Source organism: Convolutriloba macropyga, chromosome 2, assembly GCF_964194025.1.
Source record: "Convolutriloba macropyga chromosome 2, txConMacr16.3, whole genome shotgun sequence".
Taxonomy (NCBI): Eukaryota; Metazoa; Xenacoelomorpha; order Acoela; family Convolutidae; genus Convolutriloba; species Convolutriloba macropyga.
The window spans coordinates 22,958,997-22,971,969 of NC_134469.1; the positions used below are offsets into that span (position 1 = coordinate 22,958,997).

At 33.8% G+C, this 12,973-nt stretch overlaps 2 protein-coding genes across 3 annotated transcripts in view; both read left to right on the forward strand.

The window, feature by feature from the left end:
- Positions 1–12,973, forward strand: part of LOC142358208 (reticulocalbin-2-like) — a 98,889-nt gene that overhangs the window by 37,685 nt on the left and 48,231 nt on the right. The gene's annotated exons all lie outside the window — the stretch shown is intronic.
- Positions 1,097–3,680, forward strand: LOC142358198 (bifunctional coenzyme A synthase-like). The gene has a single exon (XM_075409654.1). It carries the CDS (start codon positions 1,514–1,516, stop codon positions 3,053–3,055), a length of 1,542 nt encoding a protein of 513 aa, XP_075265769.1. The 5' UTR covers positions 1,097–1,513; the 3' UTR covers positions 3,056–3,680.

A 12,973-nucleotide genomic window follows, 5' to 3' on the forward strand; every position in this document is an offset into this window, starting at 1 on the left:
ATGTATTCGGAGGAAATTGAAATATAGTTATTTAGAGGTTCTAATGAAAAATCACGTTATTTAAATAATGAACCAATTGCAATTGATTTAATCGATTGTTTAAAATCGATATTTTACTATCTGATGATGTGACTATAGCATCATTAAGCCAATGTTATTCAATTATGAATACCCGCCAGTCTTTTGATTGCAGTTTTTTCAACTTTAGTCGAGCATCTTTTATTTTTTGCCTTAATAATTTTGTCTGGAAAATGGCTTGTCTTCTAACTTGAAGAAGAAAAGACGCTTTAATTTGACTAAATATTTAATATAAACAAGCAGTTGCATATTTAGTCAAACGGCGTAAAAACGGCACATCATAACTTTTGTCTTCAATTACTCCTGGCACCTGCGAGTGCGGTCACCTGCCGAAACTACATGCTCGCTGATCAAAGCAACCAATCTAATTTTTCTTCATTGCAGTTCATACAAATACAAGATTCCCAAATCATATCGGTTTTTGCATTTTCTGCGTAAGTTTTGTAATTATCTTCTTTGCAGCAGATTAGGTTGTAAAGACCTATTTGTTAAATTGGCTTAGGTTAGCTCTTGCTTTCAGTTTGCATTATGTTTGTTACATAAATGGGAACACGACAGAGCACACAATCTTCTGCACAACCGAGTGCCAGCACTCAATCACCCCCAGTTTACTCGGGAGATTATCCAAGGAGCAGGTACAATCACGGACATCATAACAGCGGTAATAACTCAAACGCGTCATGGAGACCTTTTTACATGCCTCCAGGGGCTGGACATGGACATCGAGGAGCTCATCGGCTCATTAATCTATCCGATATAAAGTGCCCAGTCTGCAACAAGACAGTCCGATGCATTGACGATTTTGAAGTGCATGTTGTCATGTGCTTGACAAGGCCGAAGTTAACTTACAATGAAGAGATAGTTGACGAGAGCAAGGGAGAAGAATGCGTCATTTGTTTTGATGAATTCGAGAAAGGTCAAATAGTAGCCAGACTGCCGTGCCTGTGTATATATCATAAAGGTTGTTTAGATGATTGGTTTAAAGTTAACAATGTTTGTCCGCAGCATCCACCAGATGACTAGAATTGTTCTTCTTAGTTTTACTATCTGATGATGTGACTATATTATTAAGACGAAGACAATATTCACATCTTCAATGAACTTGTCATTTCACATGCTTACATAAAATTAGCTGATGTATTTAATGTACAAATGTTTTGAGCTGCATTTAAGTTAAAGTAGAATAGAGATGTCTTCCTGAGTTTTAGTCGAAGTTCAGCAATGAGTGCATTAGTTTAACTCACAACCCGTGCTATCAGTGACTACTCGAAATACGGGGTGGTATAATATCTGTATTTGTTTGCTGAAGCAATTTTTAATTCAGTTTTGTTGAACAATGTTTTGATCTAGTAATCCGGTTCTTATATTATTCGCCTTTAATTCAAATTTCTGCATTGGATGAAAATATTTCAGAGATATATTGCTTAGTTGCTTTATGAATTTGAGAATTTGTTTTACCCGGGCGTCAAAGCTGCGTCATACAGCGAACTCAGAAAAAATTTTAAAGACTTTTGGACGGAATGATGTATTAACTTTCATGATCTGCCACGACTTAATTAGAAAAGAACACAGTATTGCCGATGCTCAAAAGTTGATGTTTGATTTCTACATGTTTGCTGGGAAAAGTTCATTTGGTAGATATCGTTTCTTCTTGGACGAATTTGACAGTTTTCTTTGCAAGTATGGTTCTAGTTTCGAAGAAACCCTCTTTGACAAGAAAGATGAATATTTTGCGAAATTTACCCATTTGATCAATTCGAGTAGTTTCAAGGAGTTGGAGCTTTCTGCAAACCCAAACGAAAACTTTCCGAAGATATTGAATGAATATCATGGCGTTGTTTTGGGCGGTACATTTGATAACATGCACGCTGGGCATGAGCTGCTTCTAACTTTATCAACTTACCTTGCGAAAAACAAAATTGTGGTTGGCGTAACAGATGATGATTATGTCAGTAAACGTAAACAACTACCGGAATTCATTGACCCTGCTGCTTCTCGCGTAATACAAGTGAAGCAATACATTCAATCAATCAAGCCATCTGTTAACGAAGTTATCGTAGAAGAAATGAATGATGGCTACGGTCCCTCGATTCGGGAGAAAGATTTGAATGCCATTGTCGTATCAACTGAAACAGTAAAAGGAGGTGAAGCTGTGATTAAAAAGAGACTTGAATTGGGTCTGTGTCGTTTGGATATTGAGAAAATTGACATCATAATCGATTCTGACTCAGATGACTCAAAGTCGTGGCTGGAAGACAAATTGTCATCCTCAAACCGTAGAAAAGGTATGCTCGGTAGACGTTTATCTCCAGCTAAGGAGCCAGCTACAGACAGTAAGGTGTATGTGATAGGAGTTACTGGTGGAATCGCGTCTGGAAAAAGTGCTTTGTCCAAAAAACTTGTCAAAGTTATGTCTGAGAGGGGACAGAGGGCTGATTATATTGACTGTGACCAATTGGGACACGAAGCATACAAAGCTGGGTCTGACTGCTTTAACAAAGTTGTGAATAGGTTTGGACGTGATATTGTTAAGGTTGATAATGGAATTGAAAGCATAGATCGAGCGGTTCTTGGCGCAAAAGTGTTTGAAGATAGGCAGAGTTTACACAGCCTGAATGAAATTGTGTGGCCTGAAATAAGGAAAGCCCTGAAATCTGAAATGGCTGAGAGGGCATCTCAAAATGTGAAGTTTGTTATCGTTGAAGCCGCGCTTCTGATCGAAGCACAATGGACAGACTTGTGTCATGAAATTTTTACCTGTATCATTCCTAATAGTATGGCCATCGAAAGAGTAACGACGCGAAATACAATGTTGTCGGCAGACCAAGCAAAACAAAGGATTGAAAGTCAAATTACGAATAAAGAAAGGTTATCACAGTCAACATTTGCGTTCTCAACGCAGTGGGATCACAGTATTACCTTTTATCAAGTAGAAAAAGCTGTAGATTCCATTTTATCGGATTATAAAATTTTTTGAATAAATTGTATCCTGAAAAATATAACCTAATTTTCTCACACGAAGATCAATTCTATATACCTTGAAAAGCTTCCTGTTTCTGAATCCTCAGACATGGGATAAAAGAGTAAAGCTATAGGGCAATTAGATGTTATGCACTTATTTAAGAGCTTTAGTAGATTGTCGTTCATGCTCATAATTGCTCTCAAATGAAGTTTTTGATTGCCCTGAAATAAAGGGAGTATCAATTATTTCAGTCCGTTTGATCTTCGCGATTTTTCGTACGCCCTATTTTTCGTCTGAAGGCATTAAGTTGCTGAGCAGTTCTCCTAGAGCCTGTTAGAGTTCCGGAATTTTGGTCGCTCCTTCGAATATCTTTACTCGTATCTTTATTTGGCTTCAAAATTTTCAACCTACACATCTTTTTTAAACCCGTATATATCGAACTAACCGGCAGAATGCCGAAAATGCATAAACAATATTTGGAATTAGCATTAGAGCGCCGAAATAAATACATATTAACTAAACTTTTTGCTAATTGAGAAAATTTGAGCAGTTTAATGGAATTCCAGATAATTAAAAGATTTTACATTCCTATTTGTTGTGTTCCAATTGATTTATTTATACGAATCTATTTTTGATGATATTTATGATTTGTTTCTTTGAAGTTGAATGACAAAACTTCTGAGTAGAAAGCAATTTAAGTGTCACCGCATAAAACTTCTGTGCTGTTTTATGCAAACAAATCAAATTTCGACCCCGTTTTTTTACGAGTTTCATTTTTGCCAGGCCTGGATTGTTCCAAAGACTGTTTTTTGTACAATTTATGGAACTCCTACGATAGCAGTGGGTCTCTTACAATTGACAATAGCAGTGGGCCTCCGTTTATTGAGCTTGATTACTGGTTTTAAGCTAATTTGTCAGCAAATTGAAGGTTTTTATTTTAATTTATATACCAATATTTGGCGCATTATACTCTTATTGTGAAAAAGATCGTCTTGGTACCAGCCTGGCTTACCAGTTTTTTTGTATGTTTTACAGCAATATTTTCCAGAGGTGAAGTATTTATTCAAAGATATTTTGAAGCGGCTTCGGAAAAAAAACCCACTTAGTTTCAGATAGGAGATAAACCCCTAAGGAAAGGAAGAATAAAACCAATCGACTGTTAGAGCTGTGCATCTGGCTATGCGTCGCCTGCTTAAAAGGGGGGTTTATATACGTGAGGTTTGTTTCGGCGGGGGTTTATTTTCTTGCGGAGTTTCTTCTACCTAAAATAAGTTTTTTTTTCTGTGGGGGTGGGTTTCTTAGACCCAATTGAAAATTATAGGTGTATCATTGAATTGACTGTTTTTAAGTTGTTAAAATAGACTGGGTGGCCGTGCACTATATCACATCTAAGTCTTTTAGGCTGGGGTAGGGGCCACAGCCGTTCTAAAGTATAACATATAAAAAATGAAGGTTTTATGCGAGATCTCGTGACTGGCCCGTTAGGATTGGCTGAATTTTTGCATGCGGCCATGATTTGGTGAAAAAATAATAAGTCCTTTAGTGAACTTTGCTCTTGAATCACTCTTTGTTGACCTTTTTGACAGGTTGGGGGGGTCAAAAATGACTTTTTTCAAATTTTGCCCTAAAAATCATATTTATTTTGAATTTTGTTTCTTGTTCACTAAAGAACATTTGCCTGACACTGTCGGACATGTTTAAAAAACCTGAGAAGTCAAAAGTCACAGAAGTCAACTTTTTCCAAAAAGTCATGATTTTTGACAATTTTTTCAAATTTTTTGCTTTTTCTCCCAAATGGTTGACTTTTGGCTCCTGCTGATGATAGAACAAAATGTCTGGCGTGTTCATATAGGTTTATAATAGTAAGGGTAAGTATACGAAAAAAACGCTCAAAACAAAGATTTTTGCAAAAAATTGTCGAAAAAAATCGAAAAAATGTGAAATTTTGTTTCGCTTTTTCTTCTCATCTAATCATCATGTGCTGTAAGGGCCAGCTGAGAGACCAAGTAGCTGCAATTGGATGCCGGTTCATAAAAACGAGAAAAAAATTCAACTTTTTTCAAAAAAATTAATCAAATTTTTGAAAATTTTAACAAAAAATGAAAAATTTTTGAAATTTTTCTAAGTCCAAAAATCGAAAATTTTCAAAATTTCTTTTTGGGCCCAAAATATATTTTTTATTGCCCCAGGGACCAAATTAGGCCATTTTGAACACTTTCTGGGCCAAAAATCACAATTTAAAAATTTTTGTTTTTTTAACATAGAAAAATTTTGGATATCATGTGTACGAGTGACAAAAAACATCCCTTGTTGACCTTTTCTGAAAAATTGCTACAAAATTAAACGTCTTGGACTTTTTCACCCAATAGTCATAAAAGGACGTAGGGCAGGCGCATGTATAGACCACCAAAAATGCGGAGAAGTTGACGTCACAAAATTCAAATTTTTCTAAAAAGTCATGATTTTTGACAAATTTTTTTGTGATTTTGGACTTTTTCTCCAAAATGGATAACTTTTGACACGTGTTCACCATGGCTGACGCCAAAAAATAAGGGGGTTCTATTATGGTTGACTTTTGATAAAAACCAGTCAAAAAAATTTTTTTTTAAAATTGTCGAAAAATTCTTTATTATCCGTTTTCAGCAGATCTTTTCTCCTGAACTAAAAGCGTTAGCGAGGTTCTGTAAAAACCAATTGAGGCACCAAAGAATTGCAAATGATTGGCCACTATGAAAACGAGTAAGTAATTTCAACTTTTTCATAAAAATTGTAATAAAATTTCTAAATTTTGACCTCGATTTTGGGAAATTTTTGAAAAAGTTCAAACCCCGAAAGATTTTAAAATTCTTGTGTTGGCCTGAAAACTGTTTTCGCTCCCCCCTGTGTTTTAAATTGGTCAATCTGTAGTTTTGAGAAAGTGTTGGCAAAAACTGAAAATTAAAATTTTTCAGTTTTTGAACTGTTTTTTTGTATGTTTTTGAGTATGAGTTTTCGTTGTTGTTGGAAATCATAACTTGATCGTGATTTTATGTGAAAGATCATGGAGCTCTGTCAAAATAGTTATAACTTCAACGTTCGATTGCCAAACAAACAAGTTTCTTGCTGCGATTCCTTACAACACTTATCGTAACTTGTAATGTTTTCAGCCAAATGGGTGTGTTGGTTTTGGATCTGTTGCTTTTTGTTTTAAAAAAGGAGTAGTTTTTTTGACCAATTTTTTTAATCAGAAATCTGGAGGCTGAGTTTTCAAATAAATTATCTGAAAAAAGGGTAAATGAAAAACGTGATATGTGATAAAAAAAGACCAAAAAAATACAAAAAAATAACTTAAACAACTTGATGAATTGTAACGGCAGATGAAATTGATTTGTTATGTTTTTATAGGAAAAGCATATATTTAAGAAACAAACTGATTTCTTTTAAAGTTAAGGTCTCAGAATTAAGTGTAACTTAAAAGAGCAAAATATGTTCCTCGATACTTATTATCATTTGACTGCCATTTTTTTTAAAGATATGCCATTTATTCCTTTACAAAAAGTGAACACAATCTTAAATTTCTTTCCGGCTCCTGATTATATCACGAGCTTATAACTGATTTTATTCACAAAATTTATTGATTGTTTCCTCCCACAGGATTCCCTAATTGCAGTATATTGGCCTCCATGTAAGGAGATGACGTTTACGATCAGCAAACTAGAACAATCGCTGTCCGTTAGCAATTAATATTAGAAAATATTAGTTCTGAAAATTTGTTCTAATTTGTACAAAAGTTCAAGCACTCCTCATGCAAGAGAGTTCATGCAAGAGAGAGTTGGTAAACCTCTTCTGCAGAAATTTTTGCAAGTATATCCTCATGTAAAAAAAACTTTTTATGTTACCAATTTAAATGATAATATTCACTTATTTTTTCTCTAACACTTGTATAAGAAGATTGGCCTATTGATTTGGACTCCATTGCGCTCATAAGCTAGATATGTGGTAATGTTTTTGTGTCCTTCTAATTTTTGCCTATTTTCAACAACAAAACAATGAAACATATAGATTAAAATTTTATTTTTTTTCCTGTTTCTGTGGAGGTTATAGCAAAGGAAAATGATTCACAAACTTTGCATTCAGGAAATCTTCGTTTTTTTTTCAGGGTCGAGTACAGGATAAATAATTTTGTTGAAACTATTGATCACAATTTTCATACATATTTTCTAGCTACATTTACTTTTTGTACGCTTTACAGTACTTTTTTACGTGTATTTTTATTACTCAAATTTTTTGCAGCTAAGCAATGTTGACAGATGTCTACACCATGCGTCGACAGAAGTTTTCCTGTTTTTTTCAAATTTTACATTGATAAGGCTTGCATTCTTTTGTTCAGAAAGTCTGAATATAGGACAATACTTTATCTTTCGGGCGTTAAAAATTCGACAGTAACTTTTTTTATACATTCATTCGATTAGAAGATTCATCGGAATTGTTTTTGGTGAATTTTTTTGGGTTTACCTTTTATAAGATTTTTTAGTTTGTCCTTCCAATCATTATTTTGGCTTAAAAATGTTTGAAGAGTGATTGAGTATAAACCAAAACCATCTGATTATTTTCTTCTGGAGAGATTTGTAATTGTAGAAATTATTATATTTAAGAGCAGCCAAAAAAACATTTACTGACGGGTAAAATTAATGGAAGTAACTGATTATTGGTATGTATTTTTTATAATTTCATTAGGCCTACATCAGATTGAGCATGGAAACTACTTTTGCCTTGTACTTGATCCTATTTATTTATGACAATCATTTGCGGTTCCTTGGTCTCATCAACTCCCTCAAATGACATGCTGAAATTTGTTTTAGTGCTTTTCTACAACCCAGGTTAAATTAATTGTGCGTCATTTAGAGAATTAGAACGCTTTGACTCATGTTAATCTGACTTTAGGCTGTTCTAGAGAAACGAAGAATAAAACAAAATTTTTAATTTCATTTTCACAATGAAATTGTTGTTTTCTAAAAGCCTGAAAATATGTGTCTCAATAGACTCTATTGGACTTTTAGTGTCATCTGTTTCAATTTATTTTTATTGCTATGTCTGTTTTCCAAGTTTTCAACTCTATAGGATGCACGTTGCTCTCGGTTATCAAAAGCTTACGCTCAAGAAGAAACAAATATGAAAAAGAGTTTGCTACTTTATTTCAAAAAACCGTGAAATCTAAATGGTTTTCATTCTCTTAAAAAAAATTTTTTGTGATACACATTCCCACTTCTCTTGCTTAAAAAATATCAAAATGAATGTCGTCGGTTTGGTGGAATGGAACTCAACCAAACAGCTTTATTCCCAGTCAAAGATTTTCAAACCTTTTAATGGTTATCAATAAACCTTATTGACGACAGAAGAACAACTAGTGGACTCTGTATGATGAAAAAACAATTATAATTTGTCAGACAATCAAATGACAAACCCTTACGAGAAATGAAACTAAATAATTTTAAATAAGTAAGTTTTCTTTTTCAGGTCTTGACTCTGTTTCCACACTAATGAGATTCTTCTTGTTTTTCTTTTTAGGTGTAGGACAAGCATCAAAGTTTTGGTTTCCTAAAATTTGGCAAGGGTTGTAGAGTATGTTAGAGACAACCGTTATTTATAATTTAAGTTATTTCAAGATTTTTCTGAATCAGAAAACGTAGTGTGAACATCAAAGGTTCAGAAAATTAATCAAAACTTGTATTGTTGGCCTAATGAGCTGCATTTATTCACTTCTGATTAAGCCAATGAGTGTTTGGATAAATAGTTGAGGAACCAGAGAGCTGAAAGCCGACAAAAGTATCGTAGGCTTTAAAGACAAATGATTTCATTTTTTTTAATTTCATTTAGTGAATATATAATTCGAACAAAACAAATCGGTAAATGTATTCGTGAGAGTGAGCAAAGTTAATTTATTTATATCCAAAGGCTTATTACGGTTGTTAATAAGAATACCAATATTTAATTTTTCGGTGCACTTTTCAAATGAGGTATGTTGGTTACGCAAATAAAGTGACATGCTGTAATGGTTCATTCGTTAATTTTTTTATTTTACGTTATCGTATATCAACAAAGACTCAGCAGCTGGCTCAAAAACTAACTTACGTATGTGAAATGGAATTGGTACTTTTGAAGAGTATTTTAAATAGTTTGATTAACTAAAGAACTGCTAAAAAAATTGGTTTTAAATTTGGTTTCCAGGCCACAACTACATACAAATTGCAAAAAACAAAATAAGCCAAGAAAAATTAATCAACAGAAAGTTTAGGGAAAATTCTTCTGTTTTGCATTATTTCTCTCTATGTATCTGAGGTCGTTTGAGTGTCTATGATCAATTGCTATGATGAAGTTTAGGAGTGGTAAATAAAAAAATTATTTCAATATGTTTCTATAATTATGATGTTTATTTATTGCATTTGGTTTTGAAATAGAAAAAAACAGTTAGCAATAAATTCGAATAAACTGTTAACAATTGCTAAGTGTTCACTTTTTTCATTCCTAAATGTTTTCGAGATGCTAATCAGCTAATTTGATTTCCTTAACGTAATACAAGCTTTCAGGAATATAATTAGGACAAGTGATAGGGCTTCTTTATCTAATTGATCTTCTTTATCTTGATCTTGCTTGATCTTATTACTTTTTAAATCAGCAGGTTGATTTTTTTCAGACCAAACTATTTGATGTAAGAACATATTGAAGAATTCTTTTCTCTTATCATAATGAGTCAGAATTTTAAACGCCATAGAAGAAATAAAAATCATGTCCTCTTATGTTTTTATTCGAATAGTCAGGTTTTGAATGTTCAAATGATCAGGTTCACACAGCTCAGATTTGGGGCTGTCGAGGGGGCTTGTCCCCCGAGAAACAGCCCCCCGAAAATATGAGAAAAAATAGTTGTTCTTTTTTTTGCAGCCGGCCGGCTAGTTTTAGAATCCCACAATCGAAGTAGAAAATAGAGAAAGAAATTGAAAGATATTTCTTTCAATTTTGAGATAATATCAGTATATTGGATAGAAGAGAATCAATGAAGTAATTACATATTCCCGGGGAGATACAAAGGAGACTATATATAGAGGAGCAATAACACAAGGTTTTGGCTTTGCCAATTGTTCAATCGGATTCATGTTCATTGAAGTTTTCCAGTTTGTTTTGACCTAAAATATTTTGAGCTTGTAAACAGTTGTTTTACTTCGCAACACTGTTCTGATAGATATATATGTTTCCCATCGACCCTTTTTACAGTGGCTACAGTTGAAAAGTGAAATCTAGGCTATAGAACAGAACAATACTGTTTGATAAGATTTCCTGATAGCAAAAGGAAACGATGCTTTGCTAACGGATATGCGTCTGCAGGATTATTAGGGAAGTGTTTGAATTTTGGAATTCTTTGTTAATCACCACAATATGCCCAAGATGAAATTTGCCTGCCTTCAAAAATATGTTGGTCACAGAAGTGTGGTTTTTGCATAAAACATCTTAGAAGTCAACTTTGAGCAGTTTTTTGACGGTTGGAGGCCCAAATACCGTTTTCAGAAGACTACTGCTGATAATCTGTTTTCTTGTTTTGTAAGACTCTTGTAGTCGACGAAGTTGTTACAAAAGTAGACAAACGTAAAAAAACAACAAAATAAAATTTTCATTTTTGTGAAACTAATTTCCCGAAAGCTCAAAAACCGAAAATTTTTCAAACCATTTTTTGCTCAAAAACTACTTACCATTCTCTTCGGGATGACAATATGTCAGTTTGTATAATAATGGATACAAAAATATTTCCATAATTTGAACTTGCACTTGTTTTGCTTAAAGTCTTTTTTTATTTTAAACTTATCTAGAGCATGTTTTGCGGGGTTTGCCCTTACTAATTGCCCTCATAAATGCCAAAAGCAAGACTACGTGTTTGTTATCAGCAACATGATTCAAAATAAATTATGCAAGATCTAATTGCTATAAGCCACAACCTCCAACATTGTCCGATTGAGACTGTCATATAGCAAACGAATCAGAAATCAAAAAAATTAACAGTAGACACAACAAAAAAAGAGAAACACCTGACCAGAGGCAAACACCTGACCCAGGGCCACGCCTGCCCCCTAGGTGGCCGTGCATCTCTTCACACCATTTTCGTTTAAGGCGGGGTAGGGGCCCTGCCGCTGGAAATATACCTATACCTATAAAAAAGCTCGGTTTCGTATGCGATCTCGAAACTGGCCCGTGAGAAATGGCTAATTTTTTGCATGCAGGCTGGAATCGGCGAGAATATGAAAAGTCCTAAGTGGCATTTTTTGATTGAAACACCCCTTCTATGACTTTTGGCCAAAATTGGGGGGGTCGGGGAAGAAATTTTTACTTTCTGACCAATTTTTCGACAACTTTTTGATCGAATTGGCTCCCCATCCCAACTAACTTTTTGTAGAGCACTCGAAGCTTGGTCTACATGCCAAAAATGGTTCTATATAAAGTTTTACCAAAAACGAGATTTTGAAAAATTTTTTCCCGCCAAAAATTTTTTTTGCCCCAAAAAGTTGTTTTCTTGTGATTTTTTTGGGCAAACTGATATGGAAGAAAATGACTGCCGCGTTAAGATAAGTTTACAGTAGTAAGGGTCAGTTTTTAAAAAAACAAGTAAAAAACGGAAATTTTGTAATTTTTTTAAAATTTTTTTGACTTTTTTTCTGCATTTTTCTTGATTTCTCAAAAACTTTCCGTCAGAATTGGCTAATTTTTTGCATGCAGTTTTCACTTACCGCGCTTGACAAAAGTCCTTTTATGAAGTTGGAGATTGAAATTTTCTTTGTTGCACTTTTAGCAAGGTCGGGGAAGTCAAAAATCAGTTTTTGGCAATTTTTGGGCTTTTCTGTTGATTTTTTTGTGGGGTTGCATAAGAACAAAAATAGTTGCCGTAAAAAATTAGTGGGGGTCTCTCAAGCACAACTTTTCCTTAAAATCATCGGATGGAGTCGAATATCAAAAAAATTAATTTTTTGGTCGGGGAACATTGGGCCCTATTTCAAAAGGGTCTTACGCTAAGTACAAAATATATAGAGACCTTCCGTAAAGCCCAAGTGATTTCCAAGTGCGTTAATAAATGGGCCAGAGCCCCAGAGTATGCGGGAAAAGATTTTTGAAAAAGAAATTTTGCATTAAAAACTCCTAAAAATCAACAAAAATTCAAAAACTAATTTGAAAATTTTTGAAATCTGTCTATAAAAACCTAATTTATGCTGAATAAAACTGATATCCTGTCCCCCTGGCGACAACCGGAGTCAGTAGTGTACTCTTGAGTCTATTATGGTTTTTTATTTCAGCTCTTCATATGTTTTCGTGAATATTTTTCGGGTTTTGAAGGTCACTTCTTTAAGTTTTACAGTTTTTGATTGTTTTCATACACTGTTTTCAAACAATTTTACACGATAAATCATTTGATCTATTGGAATTTAAATTTATTTGACAGACAATTGAGTTCTGTCGCAATAGCTGCACTTTATTATTCCACTCTCAAGGAAAACAATCTCCAGTTTGCTAAATTTTGTTTACTACACTTTTCGTAACTTATTTTTTCGTAACCAATATTTTCACCCAAATAGATGCGTGTGTTATTGGATCTGTTGCTTTTTTGTTCATGAAATTGAGTATCGCTTCATGACTGATTCTTCAAAATAAAAATCTAGGACCTGAGTTCTCGAATGGACAACTAAAAGACATACTAAACAAAGTGAACTAAAGAAACAAAAATGATATCATTAAAAAGATAACGAATTAAAAAGATGTTACTTACTATCCTACACAAAGTTAGGAAATACAAAGGAAGATAAAACTCAATTGATACGTTTTTGCTAGAAAATCAAAACATAAAGATACAAATTGACAGCTTTTCAAGTCGGAGTTTTTAGCATCAAAAGTGAAGTGCGAGCGCAAAATTTTTACATA